The sequence below is a fragment of the Cucurbita pepo genome, chromosome 17 (assembly GCF_057944985.1).
Source record: "Cucurbita pepo subsp. pepo isolate OVF chromosome 17, ASM5794498v1, whole genome shotgun sequence".
Taxonomy (NCBI): domain Eukaryota; kingdom Viridiplantae; phylum Streptophyta; class Magnoliopsida; order Cucurbitales; family Cucurbitaceae; genus Cucurbita; species Cucurbita pepo.
In genome coordinates, this window is record NC_141814.1 from 12,094,444 (window position 1) to 12,111,237 (window position 16,794).

At 36.6% G+C, this 16,794-nt stretch overlaps 3 protein-coding genes across 5 annotated transcripts; 1 reads left to right on the forward strand and 2 right to left on the reverse strand.

Moving 5' to 3' along the window:
- Nucleotides 1–452: 452 nt before the first annotated feature.
- LOC111778217 (small ribosomal subunit protein eS19x) lies at nucleotides 453–2,039 on the reverse strand. The gene is made up of 4 exons (XM_087118940.1): nucleotides 1,863–2,039; nucleotides 1,120–1,210; nucleotides 815–998; nucleotides 453–665 (listed from the first exon to the last, which is right to left on the reverse strand). Exons 1-4 carry the CDS (start codon nucleotides 1,944–1,946, stop codon nucleotides 593–595), a joined length of 432 nt encoding a protein of 143 aa, XP_086975066.1. The 5' UTR covers nucleotides 1,947–2,039; the 3' UTR covers nucleotides 453–592.
- Nucleotides 2,040–2,579: 540 nt separating this feature from the next.
- On the reverse strand, nucleotides 2,580–4,990 carry LOC111779367 (Pentatricopeptide repeat (PPR) superfamily protein). Of its 2 annotated transcripts, none has more exons than XM_023659521.2 (2): nucleotides 4,640–4,990; nucleotides 2,580–4,119 (listed from the first exon to the last, which is right to left on the reverse strand). In XM_023659521.2, the coding sequence occupies exons 1-2, from the start codon at nucleotides 4,931–4,933 to the stop codon at nucleotides 2,809–2,811; spliced, it is 1,605 nt and encodes a 534-aa protein (XP_023515289.2). In that variant the 5' UTR covers nucleotides 4,934–4,990; the 3' UTR covers nucleotides 2,580–2,808. The 2 variants fall into 2 exon arrangements, with proteins under 2 accessions (XP_023515289.2, XP_023515290.2); XM_023659522.2 differs by having other exon boundaries at nucleotides 2,580–4,164; nucleotides 4,640–4,770.
- Nucleotides 4,991–5,895: 905 nt separating this feature from the next.
- On the forward strand, nucleotides 5,896–15,876 carry LOC111779231 (mitochondrial Rho GTPase 2). Of its 2 annotated transcripts, XM_087119192.1 has the most exons (14): nucleotides 5,896–6,195; nucleotides 7,189–7,471; nucleotides 8,117–8,293; nucleotides 8,458–8,709; nucleotides 9,858–9,926; nucleotides 10,071–10,126; nucleotides 10,501–10,582; nucleotides 13,683–13,894; nucleotides 14,020–14,089; nucleotides 14,235–14,347; nucleotides 14,752–14,902; nucleotides 15,043–15,229; nucleotides 15,432–15,554; nucleotides 15,749–15,876. In XM_087119192.1, exons 1-13 carry the CDS (start codon nucleotides 5,996–5,998, stop codon nucleotides 15,503–15,505), a joined length of 1,926 nt encoding a protein of 641 aa, XP_086975318.1. In that variant the 5' UTR covers nucleotides 5,896–5,995; the 3' UTR covers nucleotides 15,506–15,554; nucleotides 15,749–15,876. The 2 variants fall into 2 exon arrangements, with proteins under 2 accessions (XP_086975318.1, XP_086975317.1); XM_087119191.1 differs by having other exon boundaries at nucleotides 5,897–6,195; nucleotides 15,432–15,876.
- The last annotated feature ends 918 nt before the right edge of the window (nucleotides 15,877–16,794 follow it).

The window sequence follows — 16,794 nt, forward strand, 5'->3', positions numbered from 1 at the left end:
TAAAAATTGATAAAATTAAAGTGTGTTATTATAAGCAATAAATAAATATATACACACAACATATATATATATATATATATATATTAAAAATTAACAATAACTTCAGTTTTAACAATTATAAGAACTAGAAATGAAAATCGGAGAATAATGGTAAAAAACTATACCTAAAATTTAATTTTAAAAATTTTCAAATACTCATCCAGTTATGAAAATATGATCTTGGGGAGAGCCCTATAAACACAATTTCCACAAATTTTGAGTCCAACCACCAAACATTGTTCACTCTAGAACAGATCAAATTCGCATAAAATTTAGTAAATAGAGAGCACCAAACAAAGAAGAACGACATTATCCATGCTAGAACTTCGTAGGCTAAGCATCAAAGTTATTGTTGATAAAATATTAGAAACATCTTTCATGCAAAAAACCCAGAAAAAATATAACAAAAGGAATTGTAAATGAACTTTAGACCATTCAAAACCATCTGGAAATCTTTCAACAGCTCAATCCAAAATTTTAATGACGAATAAGAAATTGTATCTCATCAGGCAAAACATAAGGTCTCTAATTAACAAAACATGTAATTGATTGATCAAGGGGCAACAACAATCCGGCCAGCGACTTGATCAAGATCCCGTCGTCCGCTCGAAGTAATTCTCCTTCCACTGCAAACCCATCCAGATACAAAAGAAGATCAATAGATAATAATAATGTTGTAACATATGACTCAAAACCAGGGTAAATCGCAACATATAATAACAGGCAGTAGAGAAGTTATAATCACTAAGCTAATTATGGGGATCTTTGTACTCACCCCTTTGGGTCAACATCAACGATGTTCATCTCTTGCAATTGTTGTAAAATGTGACGGGCGATGGCACCGCTGCTTTCGCAGAAGTGTGGAGGACGACTACCATTCCTCTTGCTTCCACCATAAATCCTCTTGAATGCTCCCACACCAAGACCTCCCCTCAAGTAGATCTTCCTTGCCATGGATGCTGCATAATTTGGAAAAAGTGATCAAGAGAATAACACAAAATGAAAGCAATTGCTTTATGTTGCTTTTGTTTATTTCATACGAACACATGGAAGTCAAAAACAGGAAAAGAGGGAACTAACCAGCTCTCACGTAATACCAGTCGGGGTCATAAGGAGCAAGCTCTTTGAATCTTGCAGTCTTAACAATGTCGGTCCATGGTGGAAGTTCAACCTGCTCGTAATTATGCATTGTATAAGAATTGTAAGCCACGTAGACCACCATTCGATTAACCAGTGAAGTATCGTAAAATGGGGAACTAAAACGGATAATCCAAACCAGGGAGTTCGAAAAAAGACTGACATAAAATGTTCTTATTCGTGGATATTATAAAATTCTAACTTATGGCCGAAAAATCATATAGACTAGTTAGCTCTGTCGAACATTAGGAATCCTAAAGTGAGAACATGTCTACATTGTATAGGATCCAAGAAACAGTCACAACCCACAAATTATTCACAGAAGAGGCATATTCAATGCACGAGCAGATAATCTAACAGCCTATTAAGGTTAAAAAAAAAAAAAAAAAAAAAAAAAAAAATCAGAAGCGATATCGAAGCGTCTACATCCTAAAACCTGCAAACCGCTTGTATAATTGATAAAAACAAAGAGGAGAAGTACAATGGAGGCTAAGATAAGCAAAGAAAGAAGGGAAACAATGCAGAATCGAGCACACTCCACAAGAGAGCCGGAAATATTTGAACTTCAAATTCAGCATTCACTTAGTTCACGAAATCAATATCCCAGAATACTCTTTTAAATCGAAAATCAAGTTTTAAAAGCCACGAAATCAACAAAATGCCAAATAGAGAAACAAAATGGATACCTTTCCAGACCGCTTCAGATGAGCGGCATAGGCCTTGACGAACTCGTGAGGAGAGACATCCTTGACGGTCCTAGCAGTAGCCATGGCTGTTGAATTCAGTGAGCAAAGGCCGGCAAAAGCTCCGATTGCTGAACTAGGGCTTCCGCCTTTCTCAAACTCTAGGGTTTTCGGAGAGTGATAAGCGGCCTGTATTTATATTCGGAAATTTCTCGTTTTTAACCTGTTTGATTATTGATATTTCAATTATACCCTTATTATTCTTTTAGTTTCCGTAATTGCCCCTTCACGCCTGGCTACTTTTCTTTTTATTTTCTTTTTATTCCAATTTTCGGTGGAAATAATATCTACAAAATTAAGTCGTGTGGTTAAAAAAAAAAAAAAAAAAAAAAAATTAATCTATGCAATTTTGAACCTTCTAATTTAATATTATTCTATTTGGATTTATAGTTAGTAAAATATAAAAGAAAATACACAAATTTTCAAAATGGGTATATCGCAATTTAGAAATATTTATAAGATTTAATTAAATCATAGGAAATCAAATGAAAATTAAGTACGTTTTTTTAATTCAACATTCAGAGCTACGAATTTGAACATCTAAACATAAGATTCATTGCATATTAACTTAACATCTAAGTTATACTCCCGTCTCTATAATGAAAACTAGCATATTAACATCTAAGTTATACTCCCGTCTCTATAATGAAAACTAGCATAAACCAAAAAATTGTAACGATGCTTTAAAATTAAAGGGATCAAATTGGAACTAAACTCAAACTATAGGGACCAATTGAAACTAAGCTCAATTTATAGGGACCCAATTGAAACTAAACTCGACCCAATTGAAACTAAACTTAAATTATAAGGATTGAATTGAAACACCGAACAACCAATTCTATGAAAGCAAAACCGGTAAGCTATTGTCGAACCAACTTAAGAGTGTATTTCAAACCGAATGGGTCGAGTTTGTTCGATCGGTTTCGTTGGTTTTTTGGGCTTCGTGGTAAAAAGTGCTTGAAACTTCACTCACACACATCTTGCTGGTCAACTTTAGAAGCTCACGAGACTCTTCATTCAACTGAACATTGTCCTGTTCCATTCTTTCAGCAACTATTAGTGGCATTTTACCAGCTTTTGCATATGTCCGCAAGAGAGAATTGTATATCTCAGTATCCACATGACCAGCATTCCTAAGAATAATCAACAGCTGCTCCGCCCCTTCGAAGTTACCCTGCTCTTCGAGTCGCTTACACACTCCTTTAACCAGCCTCTCATCCGCGTTCCATTTCTTCACACTGCCAACAGCATTCTTGAAGAACTGCAGCACTTTCTCCATCTGATTCTCTTTCAGATAACCCCATGTGAGGAGCTCCCAAGTAGTGTAAGATGGTACGATTCCTTTAAGCGTCATTCGATCATAGAAACTCTCAGCTTGTTTCGTTTGGTTTTTGTTGATATATGCTGCAAGCAATATATTTGGAACCCGAGTATCACCCGTCCCAGAAACCGACTCCCATTCGGTGTAGAGTTTCTCAGCTTCCTCGAGCTTGTCAAGTTTCACAAGAGATGATATCATGCACATATACTCGCTATCATTCATCTTGCGGAAGGATGAGTTCATCTTTTTCCATATCCTGCAAACTCCATCCTTATCCCCCAAATTGGTATATAAGCTAAGAAGCGATGAAAACGAAATTCTGTTTCGTTTAGATGCCATTTTCTCCATATTCTTCAAAGTAGATGCTGCTTTTTCAGTAAGTTGTTGTTTGGAATACAAGTTAGCTAATGTGCTGAACGATACCCAATCCGGTTCGATCTTTGCGTTCTTCATCTCAAGGAAAATGTTTTCTGCAGCTTCAACATCATTTTGCAAAGTGCAAACATTCAACAAAAGATTGTATGTTACCACATCTGGTTTGGTGTTCTTCTTTAATTCTTGAACCAGAGCAGGAACCTTCTCTAGTCGCTTGTTCGCGATGTGAAGAGATAGCATGTGGTTGAAAGAAAGAGGACTTTTCAAGAAACCAAATTCAGACATTTTCGCCATTAGAGCCTCAGCTTTTTCAGATAGATTATTTTGCACAAACACGTGAAGAAGAGCTGTGTAGGCAGATTGACCTCTCATTTTATCAGGGAGATCCACAAAAAACTTTTCTGCACTACTCAGGCCGCGGATTTTTGAAATCAAATCCAGCTGAACTGCATAATCACCAGGTAGCAGCTTCATATCTTTCTGTAAAGTCATCCATTCACATATCTGCACAGTGGAAAGGTTCCAGATAGATTACTTGAGGCTATCTTCCTGATTCATTTGAGATTATGAACCAAAAGTAAGAGGCCAGGTCAGGGAATTATAATTCAGCACCTTCACCATAATCTATCGACCTGAGTTTTTGGATAATCTTGATTTAATCTAGTATTAGAGCAGTGAGCCCTGAAAATCACAGTGATATCATTTTTGCAACCATTTCTTCAGATTCATATTATAGAATCTTTAGCTAATTTCCAATCCCTCCAAATGTAAGATAATATATTAATAAGTTTAACCTAATTTCTCGGCCTCAAAATTAATATCATCAGATACTCTCTTGGAAGCTGAAGCTAGATATGACGAGCAACTCAGACATCAGATGAATTGAATTGACTCTGATTCGTCTATGAGTAAAAGTTCATAGCACAAGTAGAAGACAAGTTCATTCAGGCCTATGAATGCATAATCTCATAGAAAAAATACGCTACATATGTTCTACAAAAGAAGGAAAAAGGGAATCGAATACCTCGAGTGCGTGCTTGTAGCGCTTAAGCTTGCGAAGCTCCCGAACGATGCGATTGAGCTCGTACTTGCGAACAGTGTGGCCTTCTTCTTGCCATTTGCGAATGGCAATCACGGCGCTACGTTTGGGGAAAGCGAGGCTCATAAGCCTTCGCCCTAGCGTGTCTCGACCACCACCGCTTGTGCCAGAGCTGCCGGAGGCGGCTTCAAGTGTAGTGTTCTCCACCGCCGCCGCGTAGGCTTCGCCGGAAAATCGGCGGGCGGCCGTCGCTAGATATAGCCTTGGAGAACGGAGCATCGTGACTATCAGATACCACGTTTTGAAATGAGGGCGACGGCGAGGGACTATACTGGAAATATATATATATATATATATATATACTGAAAACAAAATGGCAAAAAGAAACAAATTTTCTTATAACTTCTTTCAATTTCATCCCATAAAAGGCGTCACAAATATATGGTTCAATTTTAAAAAATATATATTTGGGTACGAACCCTTGTCCTCCCTTCTCGAGGAGCTCGTGAGTAAAAGTTTTAACTAAAGTGGCTTCGATACACGAGGCAGATGTCTATGTAACATCTCAAGCCCACCGTTAGTAGATATTATCCGCTTTAGCTCGTTATATATCGTTGTCAGTCTCATCTACTAGGAAGAGGTTTCCACACCTTTACAAAAAACGTTTCATACTCTGACACACCGATTGGTGTTTTGACTATAATACTATTTGTAACAGTTCAATCTCATTGTCCACTTTTGCCCTGTTACGTATCGCCGTCAACCTCACGATTTTAAAACATGTCAGTTAAAAATAGGTTTCCACACGCTTATAAATGAATGTTTCCCTCTATAACCAACGTGGGATTCCACAGTATGTTGAAAAAAGAGCTTTGGTTTGCAACAAGGGCACTAGCGGTAGCTGTCATCTATTCTTATTTTATCGTTTTAATTTAAACACTAAATAATTTTATTAAATTATATTAAATTATTGTTTTCGAACATTATTTGTCATCAACATTTAAATTTAAATATTAAAAACTTTTTGACCATACAAAAATTAGTTTTATAAAGCTAAATTGTCACCATAATAAAAATTATTGAGTAAACAAATATATTTAAATGAAAAAATTTAATTTGACTTTGTATTTATTTAAATATTAATTAATTTGGAGGGATTTTGTATGAATTTTAAATTAGCAATATTATTGGCTACGCACAACACACCGCATTTTTTGCCTTAGATGCAGTCGGCCCAATATTTTCCACCCTGCGACTTCTCCAATCTCTTATGCTTCCGACGGACTAATTTCTCTCTCTCTCTCTCTCTCTCTCTCTCTCTCTCTCCTTTTCGCTGTTCCAATGGCAGCTAAGACCGGCACCCGTACCAGCATTCGGATCGTGGTTGCGGGCGATCGAGGCACCGGAAAATCCAGCTTGATTGCTGCTGCCGCCTCCGAATCATTCCCTGACAACGTTCCTTCCGTTCTTCCTCCTACTCATCTTCCTGCCGATTTCTACCCCGACGGCGTCCCGCTCACCATTATAGACTCCTCTTCCAGGTATAGCGCTGATCTTATTCGTGTGTTCTGCGACAATTGCGTGGTTCGCATGCCATTTTTTTTGATATGGATTCGTTTGTGTTTTTCAGTTTTAGGAAGTTATAGTGTTTGATGCAACTTCCATTGTTTATTTCCTAAAAAATGTCCATTCGACGGTTCAATGGAAGAATGTTTGTGTGTTCGTGTATTTTTTTTGGTTTCTGAGTGCTTCGAGTGTCATATTTGATACGGATTTGTCATTGTTTCTCAGTTTAGGGAGTGCTAGTTTTTAATGCAACTCTCCTTTCTTATTTCGTCAAAATTGTCATCCGACGGTTCGATTGAAGAATTTTGTGTGTTTGTGGTTTCTGAGCGATCCGAATGTCATTATTTGTTATGGATTCGTTTGTGTCTTTCAGTTTTAGGGAGTTCTAATGTAATTGTAACTCTCATTTTTTTCATCTCTTCAAAAGTTTTATCCGATGGATCAACTGAATTTTTTTTTTCTGTGTTTGTAATTTCTTAGTGATTAGAATGTCATATTTGATATGGATTCGTTTGTGTTTTTCAGTTTCAGGTAGTGTCTGTATTTAATATAATGTCCATCTCTCTCTTTCCTCAAATTTTTCATTCAACGGTTCAATTAAAGAGTGCTCGAGTATTTATGATTTCTTAGTGATTCGCATGTCATATTTGATAAGGCTTCGTTTTTTTTTTCGTTCAGTTCCTTTTCACGGCTAAAAATGAAAAAATATCAACGTAACTGTGACTTCTGATTGATTCGATTGTCATATTTGATATAGGTTCGTATTTGTTTTTTAGTTTTGTATTGGTGTTTAATGACATCCATTTTTCTTTCCTCAACATTTGATTTCACGGTAGTGATTTTATCCCATGCGTAATGTTTCCTTTTTATTTATATATTTATCATCATTGTTCGACTTCACATAGTTACTCATTTTCTTGCTGCGATTTCATTTTTTAATTAATTTCTCATGATCTATCTTTAATTAGCATGGATAACAAATTTAAGCTCTACGAAGAATTGAAGCGTGCGGATGCAGTGTTATTGACGTATGCATGTGATCAACCAATGACACTTACTCGTTTGACCACATACTGGCTCAATGAGTTGCATCAGTTGGGGGTGAAGGCACCGGTTATTCTGGTTGGTTGCAAGCTAGATTTGCGAGACGAACACCGGCCAACGAGCATGGAGGATATCGTGGCACCAATTATGAAACAGTTTAGGGAGATTGAAACTTGCATAGAATGCTCTGCAGCTACGTTACTTCAGGTACTTGAGAAGGCATTCATTCTTCTTGCATATTTATTTATTCTGCTTAGAGCTTTCTTCTTTTGCTTACTTGATTTATGAAGTATGTAATTGAGAAGTGAGCATCAGTTAGTTTTTAGGGGTTTGTATGATTGTATCCCAAGGACATTTTTATTTCTTTTCATATCTAGGGATGAAGAGTTCATATCTTGTTTTTTTTTTTAAAAAAAAACTTGAGTAACATGCACGGTCATTTGTTGTTTTTCTTGTGGTTAAATTTAGCCGTCATTAATTTCTTCATAACAGTAAGTTGCACCTTAATGCTATTGCTATTGTAGTGAAGTCGATGGAATGTCTTCTGCCATTTCATTTCAATTATTGTGGAAACGTTATTTGATATACGGCATATCAGATGTCCAATTTTGTGAAATATAGTTCAAATAGTGAAAAATGAAGAAGCGTTGAAATGAAAGAAGAGGGAAGGAACTTATCTACCACACTCCCTATCACTTCCATTTGCTTTTTTAGTGTTGTTCTTATCTGTTTTCGTACGATTTAAAATATCTCATAGTGCTTAAACTTCTCCGTCAATTAAAAGCCTATTATGCATTCCAGGTTTGTTCTTGGAGAATTTGAATCTTGAAACTCCAAACTACTTGTCCACAGGTGCCGGAAGTATTTTACTATGCTCAAAGGGCAGTGCTTCATCCAACAGCACCATTATTTGATTTAGAAAGACAAAGTTTGAAACCTCGATGCAAAAATGCTTTGAGAAGGATATTTACTCTTTGTGATCGTGACATGGATGGTGCCCTTAGTGATGAAGAGCTGAATGAATTTCAGGTCACATTCTCGAGTCCCTCTCCTTGTGTACAACTAACTGCATCACCACCTCACACACACTCTAAGAAAAGAGAGAAAAAAAAAACTTCTTGTTTTCCCTCTGGTGGTTTTATTGCACTTTCTCCCTCTTTTTTTGAAGCTAACATGTATCAACTATTAAACAGGTCAAGTGCTTCAATGCTCCACTGCAGCCTAATGAAATAGTGGGCGTTAAAAGAGTTGTGCAAGAGAACTTATCAATTGGAGTCAATGATCATGGTCTTACCCTACCTGGGTTCCTATTCCTTCATGCTCTGTTCATAGAAAAGGGCCGCCTTGAGACTACTTGGGCAGTATTAAGGAAATTTGGCTATGATGATGATTTAAATTTGAGTGGAGATTATCTTCCAGTTCCATCTAAGCAAGCTCCTGATCAGGTAGGTACCATTTTCTTCACCCGATCACCATCCAAAAATTAAAAAGTGGTTTATTATTTTAGATGAAAGGCCAACTCTCCAGCACTTCACCACAGGGCGGGGATATGCAACCTTGACCGAGCATGTTCTTAACTCAAGCTCAAACATACTATTTTATGCTATTATGGTTTTTTATAGTTCAAAAACCATTGAGTACCGTTTGCGTAAACTATCATGGGTTGACCTAATGGTTAATAAGTACCATGGAATAATAGAGGGCTTAGGAAGGGCTTGCATCTTGTGAGTTGGTAGGTAGTTTCTAAGCTGTTCGACTTGGGAGGTTTAGGCATTGGTAAAGTAAGGGTGAGACAAGGCCTTGTTGGCTCAATGGCTTTGGCGATTCCATCATGAAACCAACACCTTACGACACAAGGTTATTGGTCTTCACCCCTTTGAGTGAAGCGCGGCTGGGGTTCTAGGCACTTCCAATAAACCGTGGAAAGATAGTTTGATTGATTTTGCTTTTTGTTCTCAATTTGTTCTTAGTGTGGTGGGAGATGGGTGAATACTTACTTTTGGGAGGACAAGTGGTTGGGTGATAGACTCATTTTCCTAGTTAAATCACTTGTCTTCGTTGAGGAATGAGTTGGTGGCTTCGATCCTTTTGCTCTCTCATTATTCTTCTAAAGCCACACCTTCTCCCTCTGGTTTTTGTTGTGTGTTTGACCAATAGGGAAATGACAAATGTTATCACTTTGTTATCCTTGATTAATGAGTTATGGTTTAGTCCCAGTTAGGGGGAATATTTGACTTTGGAGTCCTTGTCTGTCCAAAGGTCGTTCTTTCCTTTGGTCCTTACTTATTCTTGCCCTGTCGAGTGGTTCTGTATTCTCCTCGTGAAAGGTGAAGGTTCCAAAAAGGTTGAGTTTTTTGTGTGGTAGGTTTGGCATGGAAGGGTTGACACCTTGGATCAGATGTTGGCTAGAGGGTCCCTCTTGATCGGGCTATTTTGTTGTATTTTTTTGCAAGAGTGCAGCCAATAATGTATCATTTTAGTTGCGTTTGAATTTTACAGTATGTAACTACCGTGAATAATTATTATTTTTCCACTGTTACAATTTTCTCAATAGATGTTTGTACATAAAATACTTACTTGATGTTATTGTTAGAGCATGGAGCTGTCAAATGAAGCTTTGGATTTCTTGCGTGGCGTATTCCAATTGCTTGACACAGATAATGTGTGTATTTACCTACCCTGAGGTTTTTTTACACTGTTTCTTTTCTCTTCCTACTGTAATGGTATGGTATTTGGTAGTTGAGGCTTTTAACGGCGTTAACCTTCTTTATCTAAACCTTAAAATGCATTTGGTTGGGATTGCTAGGACGGAGCCCTGCGTTCAATAGAGCTCGAGGAACTATTCAGTACTGCTCCAGAATGGTACACTTTGTTACTCTAGAAACCTTTTCTCATGTAACATATCATGCATTTAAATGTTACCCATATTAAGCTTTTGGCATGTCCTCCATTATTGCTTCATCTTTGTGCAGATTTTGTATTTTACTCGTTCCATCTTAAGATTTAAAAACTTTATATTTTTTTGACAGATTATTGCAAAACTATTCATTTTATTGGAACTGTCAAACTATTTAATCACTATACTTTTACTTTGTTGCTGCTTATGCTTCTTTTTAGTATAATTCCATTGTAAAAGTTTCTTTCACTAATATGTGCAGATATTATTGATATTTAACTGCTCTATGTAATATTTTCTGATTTCATATCCTCACATTTACTTTGCATGTTTAAATCAGTCCTTGGGATGACCCTCCTTACAAGGATTCTGCAGAGAAAACTACTCTTGGAAATTTAACTCTCAGTGGGTTTCTATCGCAGGTATGTTAATGAGAGCTATTTTTTGCTACATTAACCATTCTTATATACTATGTGAATATGAGTACTGTCGAGAAAGATGGAAAAATACGAATGGGCATAAAAAAGAAAACAGCTCGATGAGAGGAGCTAAATTAAAACAAAAAAGGAGCTCCAATCTAACAAAATAGGACCTCAAGGGTTGACACTCATGCCCATGAAGAAACATGAAATCTAACAAAAGATCAAACCTCCTCCCAAGAACTCTTCGATCCTCTGAAAATATTGCTGTACCTCTCAACCCAAAGCCCCTAGGAAATTGTAGAGAAGTCAACATGCCATAACAACAGCCCCTTCTCTCGAAATGGAGAGTGGAAACACAAAGAACCTCCTCCAGTATAGAACTGCAATCTCTAGGGTGAGCCAAATAAACACGAAGGTCTAAAAAAATGATTCTGAACTAAGAATGAAGTGACAACACCATAACAGATGATTAAGTCCTCAGTGCCTTCTTGCAAAGGATATAACATTTTGGCTCTATCAAAAAGGATAAATATCCTGCAAATACAACCCAAAGTATTAATTCTGCCATGTAAAACCCAACACACAAAAAAAATCTCACCTCCTTGGGAGTGTTAACAAAGCAACAAAAAAGTGGGGGAAATGGAGGGGTTTAAAATTTAAGTTGTTAACTTCTTTACAACTTGTTTAAAAACTCTAGCCTCGGTTCTTTTTATTCACCTTGGTGTAGATCTCTTATTCTTGAAGAGATACCATCGGCTCGGTCGGAAGACTTGCCTTATGTATGACGACGCGTGCCAAGTGGTCCTTGCACGTGTCATTTATGCTTTACGTTATATGATGACGTGATGACGTTATATGATGATGTGATGACGTGATGACATTATATGATGACGTGGTGACGTTATATGATGATGCATGAAAACATGATGATGATAATGCATGAAAACATGATGATGATAATGCATGAAAACATGATGATGTAAGATGTATGATGATGAGATGACTTAATATGATGATATTCCCTATTAAGATGATGTGCATGCATTAAATGTCATGATGCATTATGACGAAGAGTTTTCTAAGACACAACCCTAATTGATGTTAATGATGATGATTGTATGAAGGTCAATGCATGCATGTTACCTAAGGTAATGTGTGAATGATGTATAGGGTTGTGATAAGAATTATTTAAAGATGAAAACTATAGGGACCTCATGCATTTTGTGTGTACATATACATCAGGTTACTTCCTCATTTATATGATGAGTACGGACGCGTATAGGATGATGATGATGATCATGTTTCGCATAACATTCAGGGGTCTGTTGACCTCCGGACGTCGCCACGAACAGCTAGCTCGACTATGATGGGTCCAAGGAGTGTGAACCGCCCGGGGATCCATGCTCACACATATGGGTTGTGTGTAGGAAAGTATTACACAACCAATTTGTTCGGACTGGAGGCCACTCCTATGATGGTTTTAACGATAGGTCCCTAATCATGAGTTGCATGTGTTTGCATTCCCTGACTCCAATAGTAGGGTCACTTACTGAGTATTTCTTAAAATACTCACATCACATGCTATTTCTATTTCAGGTAAAGGCAAGACACTCTTGTACGGCTGACGAGACTTTGACACATGCATAGAATAGGTGTATTTATTTTCTTAGACTTAGGTTAGAATAAGGTTGTTTTTATCCTTAATGTTTATTTATTTTATTTATGCCATTTTAAAGACGTTTTCGAACACATAAGTCCATGACAGTGTTTTATGATGAAGTTTTTAAATGTTTATTTCTGCATAAGAGAGTGTGTTATGATGACGGTAGTGACATTAGATTAGTAGAAATCTAGGGTCATTACATCTCCAGAGGTGAAGCTGAGAGCGTCATTCATGAAAAAACAATTGTTCATGAAAAATCCAAGAAGACTAACTAATAGTGTAATTAGAGACTTCTAGACCAGCCACTTGGTGTTAACTAGAGTATGGTTTCTTTTCCTTGGGATATGCCATTTGGGAAGGTACCTATTGGAAGTTGAGAATTCATGGTATAGAATTATTGCTTGCACGATGGTGACTAGACTGATGAATAGTTCGGTAAGAAACACTCCTGCAGTAGGTCCAAAAAGCCCTTGGTTTTCCCATTTTTCTTTTTTGATATTCATCAGTATTCGGGTTAGAACACCTTGAGTAATCTCATGAGACAATTGCTCGACCTGATAACATTTGATTGACAAATAACTCATTGGATTTTAATATTCTTGGTATGTGGGCACCACCATGTGATTTCAACCAATTCCCCAAGAGCCCCTTTACTTTTTTCACTTGCCTCTCCATTCTTTAATGAAGAAATATCCATGTTACAAATACTGTTTGGATATCTGGGGTATATTACTCGTTAGCAAAATAACTTGTTAGAGCAGTGGTTATAAATACAAAAGGTTGGGGGGTTTCTAGGCAAGAAAATTTTGAGGAATGGGGGACTTTAGGCCTCTCGAAGTGTTTGGGATATCGTAATTTTGATTTCTTATACCTATAATATTTTCTATTAAATTCCTTTCAAATAAAAAATAACAGGATCGATTCCTGGTCACCTTTTACTCATCTCACCTTGCGTTCCAAGGCTTTGGTGGAAGCTGCTTAACCTTTTTTTTGGTGTTTGGTTGCCCTTTGCTTTGAGAATTACCAAAGCCCTACTGTTTAAAGGTGAGGTGAGGATCATTCGGCTCAATGCCTCTGTGGCCATTTTGTCAGAAGTTCTCTAGAGAAGAAAGAGAGAACATTTCAAAAGTCCGTGGGATATTATTCTTTCGTAGCTTCTTTTAGAATTCTTTATCCAATTCTTTCTGTAACTATCCGTAATGTTTCTATTATTGCCAATGGGGAGTTTTTTTTTTTTTCAATTTTTTTGTTTCTTTTCCCATTTTTTGTTATCTCATTCCATCTATAAATTTATTGTTTCTCATCTGAAATGAACTCCAGATAGTTTCACAAGGTTATGTCTCCCCTTGTAGCTTCATTTGTTCAATGAAATGATATTTTGTCGTATAAAAAAAATTGATCGATTATGACAACAGTAACTCTATTATGTGAATGCAGTGGGCGTTGATGACGATATTGGATCCTCCAAGTAGTTTGGCTAATTTAATATACATTGGATATGGTGGTGATCCAGCTAAAGCACTCCGTGTTACGAGGAGAAGATTGGCTGATCGAAAAAAACAAAAAACAGAAAGAAATGTGTTCCAATGCTTTGTTTTTGGTCCTAAAAAGGCTGGAAAATCTGCTCTTTTGAACACCCTAATTCGAAGGTCTCATTCCTGTACTGATCACTCGTTTGTGATGATTTCACTAATACCTTTGCTGAACCAGCTTTATCGCGCAACCTTTAGAATATCTTCATTATTATCATCTTCAAATTGCTTTTTACTTGCAGGCCTTTTTCAAAAAATTATAGCTCAACAACTGAAGATAGTTATGCTATGAATATGCTTGAAAGTGTTCAGGTGACTTCAATGTGTTTTCAGAGTTTAATGCTTTCGTAATATTGAAGTTTGCATGTTTACCTTTTTTAATATAGTTTTCATAGTTTGAAAATCTTTATCTATTTGGCTTTTTGATCAAGTTTATTATACTGTTTAATGTTATTAGGGAGGTCAGAAGACACTTATATTGAGAGAGATACCTGAAGATGGTGTCCAAAAATTTCTTTCGAATGAAGAGTGTTTGGCCGGATGTGATGTTGCTGTCTTTGTCTATGACAGGTACCATGCCATTTTTGCTTGATTTTCATTGGTAACAGGATAGACAACAATATGAAAGTTTCCTGTGGTTGCATTTGGGGTAACTGCAACTTTAAAAGTCGAAAATTGGCTCTTCTTCAATGAAAAGTTTCATTTTTGTTCAAAAATAAGACTTGAAAACTGGCTGCTTGTGACTCGAAAATGTGTCACTTGTTAATAAATGTATATGACCTAATGATATTTAGAAACACGAACTTAGTAAATTGATGCATGCTTTGATATGTCACATTTCCATAGTCATCTTAATTACGATGAGCAACATTAAACTAAAAGCAGTTTTCACTATCATGGTGGATCATTGTGTGTCAATTATGTATCTTTCTCTAATATAAATCTTCATTTCGATATTGATTTACTCTCTCCAGTTCAGATGAAGATTCATGGAATAGATCTAGAGAATTACTCGTGGAGATTGCGAGGAAGGGGGAAGTAAGCGGTTTCGGAGTTCCTTGTATTGTTATTGCTGCCAAGGATGATCTTGATCCAACTCCACTTGCTGTACAAGATTCAGTGAGGGTATACTTACCATTCTTGCCTTTATACCCATCGTTCGAAATTTCATGCGTGTCAAAGTACCTGCTCTCAAATGTGAAAGGATAAACGTATTTTGTACATGATTCCCTAGAATATTAGTTTAATTTAGTCATCTATTTTAGGTTTGTCAGGGATTGGGAATCGAATCTCCTATACCTGTGAGCTCAAAATCAGGCGACTCCAACAATGTATTCAATAAGATTCTGAGTGCAGCAGAACACCCTCATGCATGCATTCCAGAAACCGAGCGAGGGAGGAACCGAAAACGGTACCACAAACTGTTTAACCGCTCTCTGATATTCGTCTCAGGTATGTTTGTTGTTCATACATTTATAGATAATCTTGCAACTCCTCTAGAATTACCATTATTTCTATCAAGCCAAATGCCTTGTAAAATAGCTAATAAAAACAAGCATAGAAACATATTTTCATATCTTGTTAAAAAGAAAGGAATATGTCACTAATATTTAATCTACCATTTTGCTGGTTTATCTTCTGTTTCAAATTACAGTTGGAGCTGCTGCGGGCGTTGTCGGGCTAGCAGCGTTCCGTGCATACGCTGCCAGGAAAAACACCTCAAATTAGCTGCAAGAAATCAACTTATGTGGTTGCTATTAAGTACTGCAATAACATGGTCAATTTTTTAGTTCCACGTCTTTGTCTAATTGATGCTCTGATGTAATGTAGAAGAATATTTGATTATTTATAGATGATAGAATATTTTGTTGTTTCTTTCAAGTTCCAAGCGTGGAAGTATCTCGACATCCTATTCTTCCATCTCTTGTTATTTGTTTCAAATTCTTTGTCTAACTTAAATTTATGAACCAGAAGGAATTCAAAGAGGACTTGGGGCTGGCTGGTCCTGTATGTGGAAGGAGTTTGTTGAGGCTTCCAGCTTTCCAAGTAACTGATGTTATTTAAAGAAATTTTAATAATGCAACGATCGATGCTGCTCTCATTTTTACTGTTTTGTGCTTTATTTTGGATACAACTGTGCTGTGTTTCCCTTTGGCTGCGCAGCTGCACGTCCAGGTTCTATCCTCGCACTTAATAACGTTATCTTGTCATATAGTATTTTTTTGTTAGTTCAACAAATGTGAAGGTAGGAATTTGAACTTTTGACCTCGAGAAGAGTAGACATCTTTCTTCGTTCAACAAATGCATTCGTCTCCAGGTTCTTTCCCCACGATTCTTTCATATTGAGTTTCTCGTTTGCTGATCTCTTTCTTCGTTTTTCCACCGCTGAATTTTTTCGATTGTCATGATTCTATACTACTGTTCTACCTTTAATTATTATTTTAAGAAAATGAAGATCAAGGGGATAGTTGGTTATCAACTTATTTTGATTTTTTTTTTCTCTCTGTGAGCAGTTTTTGCAATTGTGATCTTTTTCTTTGTAGCATAGCTTTGGGGAAGATGGGACATTGGGGGTTTTCTCAGACAATAAATATTAGGAATTGCCTTTTCAAAGGGCATATAGATTGCACAACCAACAAGTTGGTATCAGATCATCAAGCTTTTAATAGAACAGACAAAAACATGCATGTAGCTATTGGATCACTTTGATAACCTACCACACCACAACCCTATCGCCTTCAACATTTTCATTTGTTCTTGAAAAAGTTTATATAGGATCTGTAGACAGAGATATCGTTTGTCTGTCTGTCGATGCGAAATTAAGTTAGTTTAAATGTTTAATAGATACTTGTGTGTTTAAGATGAATTTTTTTAGAGTGTCACATATTTGAGTTAGTGCTGCATTTGAAGTTTCTAGAACCAATTTTAACCATGTTAATGGGCATAATTTTGTTTTTAAAAAGGTAATCTTACTCAAATTACATGTGAAATTCTATCTTGGGATGATGTCTTGCATT

Coding starts and splice junctions, on each gene's coding strand:
- LOC111778217 (XM_087118940.1), bottom strand. CDS start 1,946: ATGGCTACTGCTAGGACCGTCAAGGATGTCTCTCCTCACGAGTTCGTC. Junction 1,211..1,862: donor ATCTGAAGCGGTCTGGAAAG/GTATCCATTTTG, acceptor AATTACGAGCAG/GTTGAACTTCCACCATGGAC. Junction 666..814: donor GTTGATGTTGACCCAAAGGG/GTGAGTACAAAG, acceptor ATGGGTTTGCAG/TGGAAGGAGAATTACTTCGA.
- LOC111779367 (XM_023659521.2), bottom strand. CDS start 4,933: ATGCTCCGTTCTCCAAGGCTATATCTAGCGACGGCCGCCCGCCGATTT. Junction 4,120..4,639: donor GCTACAAGCACGCACTCGAG/GTATTCGATTCC, acceptor TCCACTGTGCAG/ATATGTGAATGGATGACTTT.
- LOC111779231 (XM_087119192.1), top strand. CDS start 5,996: ATGGCAGCTAAGACCGGCACCCGTACCAGCATTCGGATCGTGGTTGCG. Junction 7,472..8,116: donor CTGCAGCTACGTTACTTCAG/GTACTTGAGAAG, acceptor ACTTGTCCACAG/GTGCCGGAAGTATTTTACTA. Junction 14,903..15,042: donor CTGTACAAGATTCAGTGAGG/GTATACTTACCA, acceptor CATCTATTTTAG/GTTTGTCAGGGATTGGGAAT.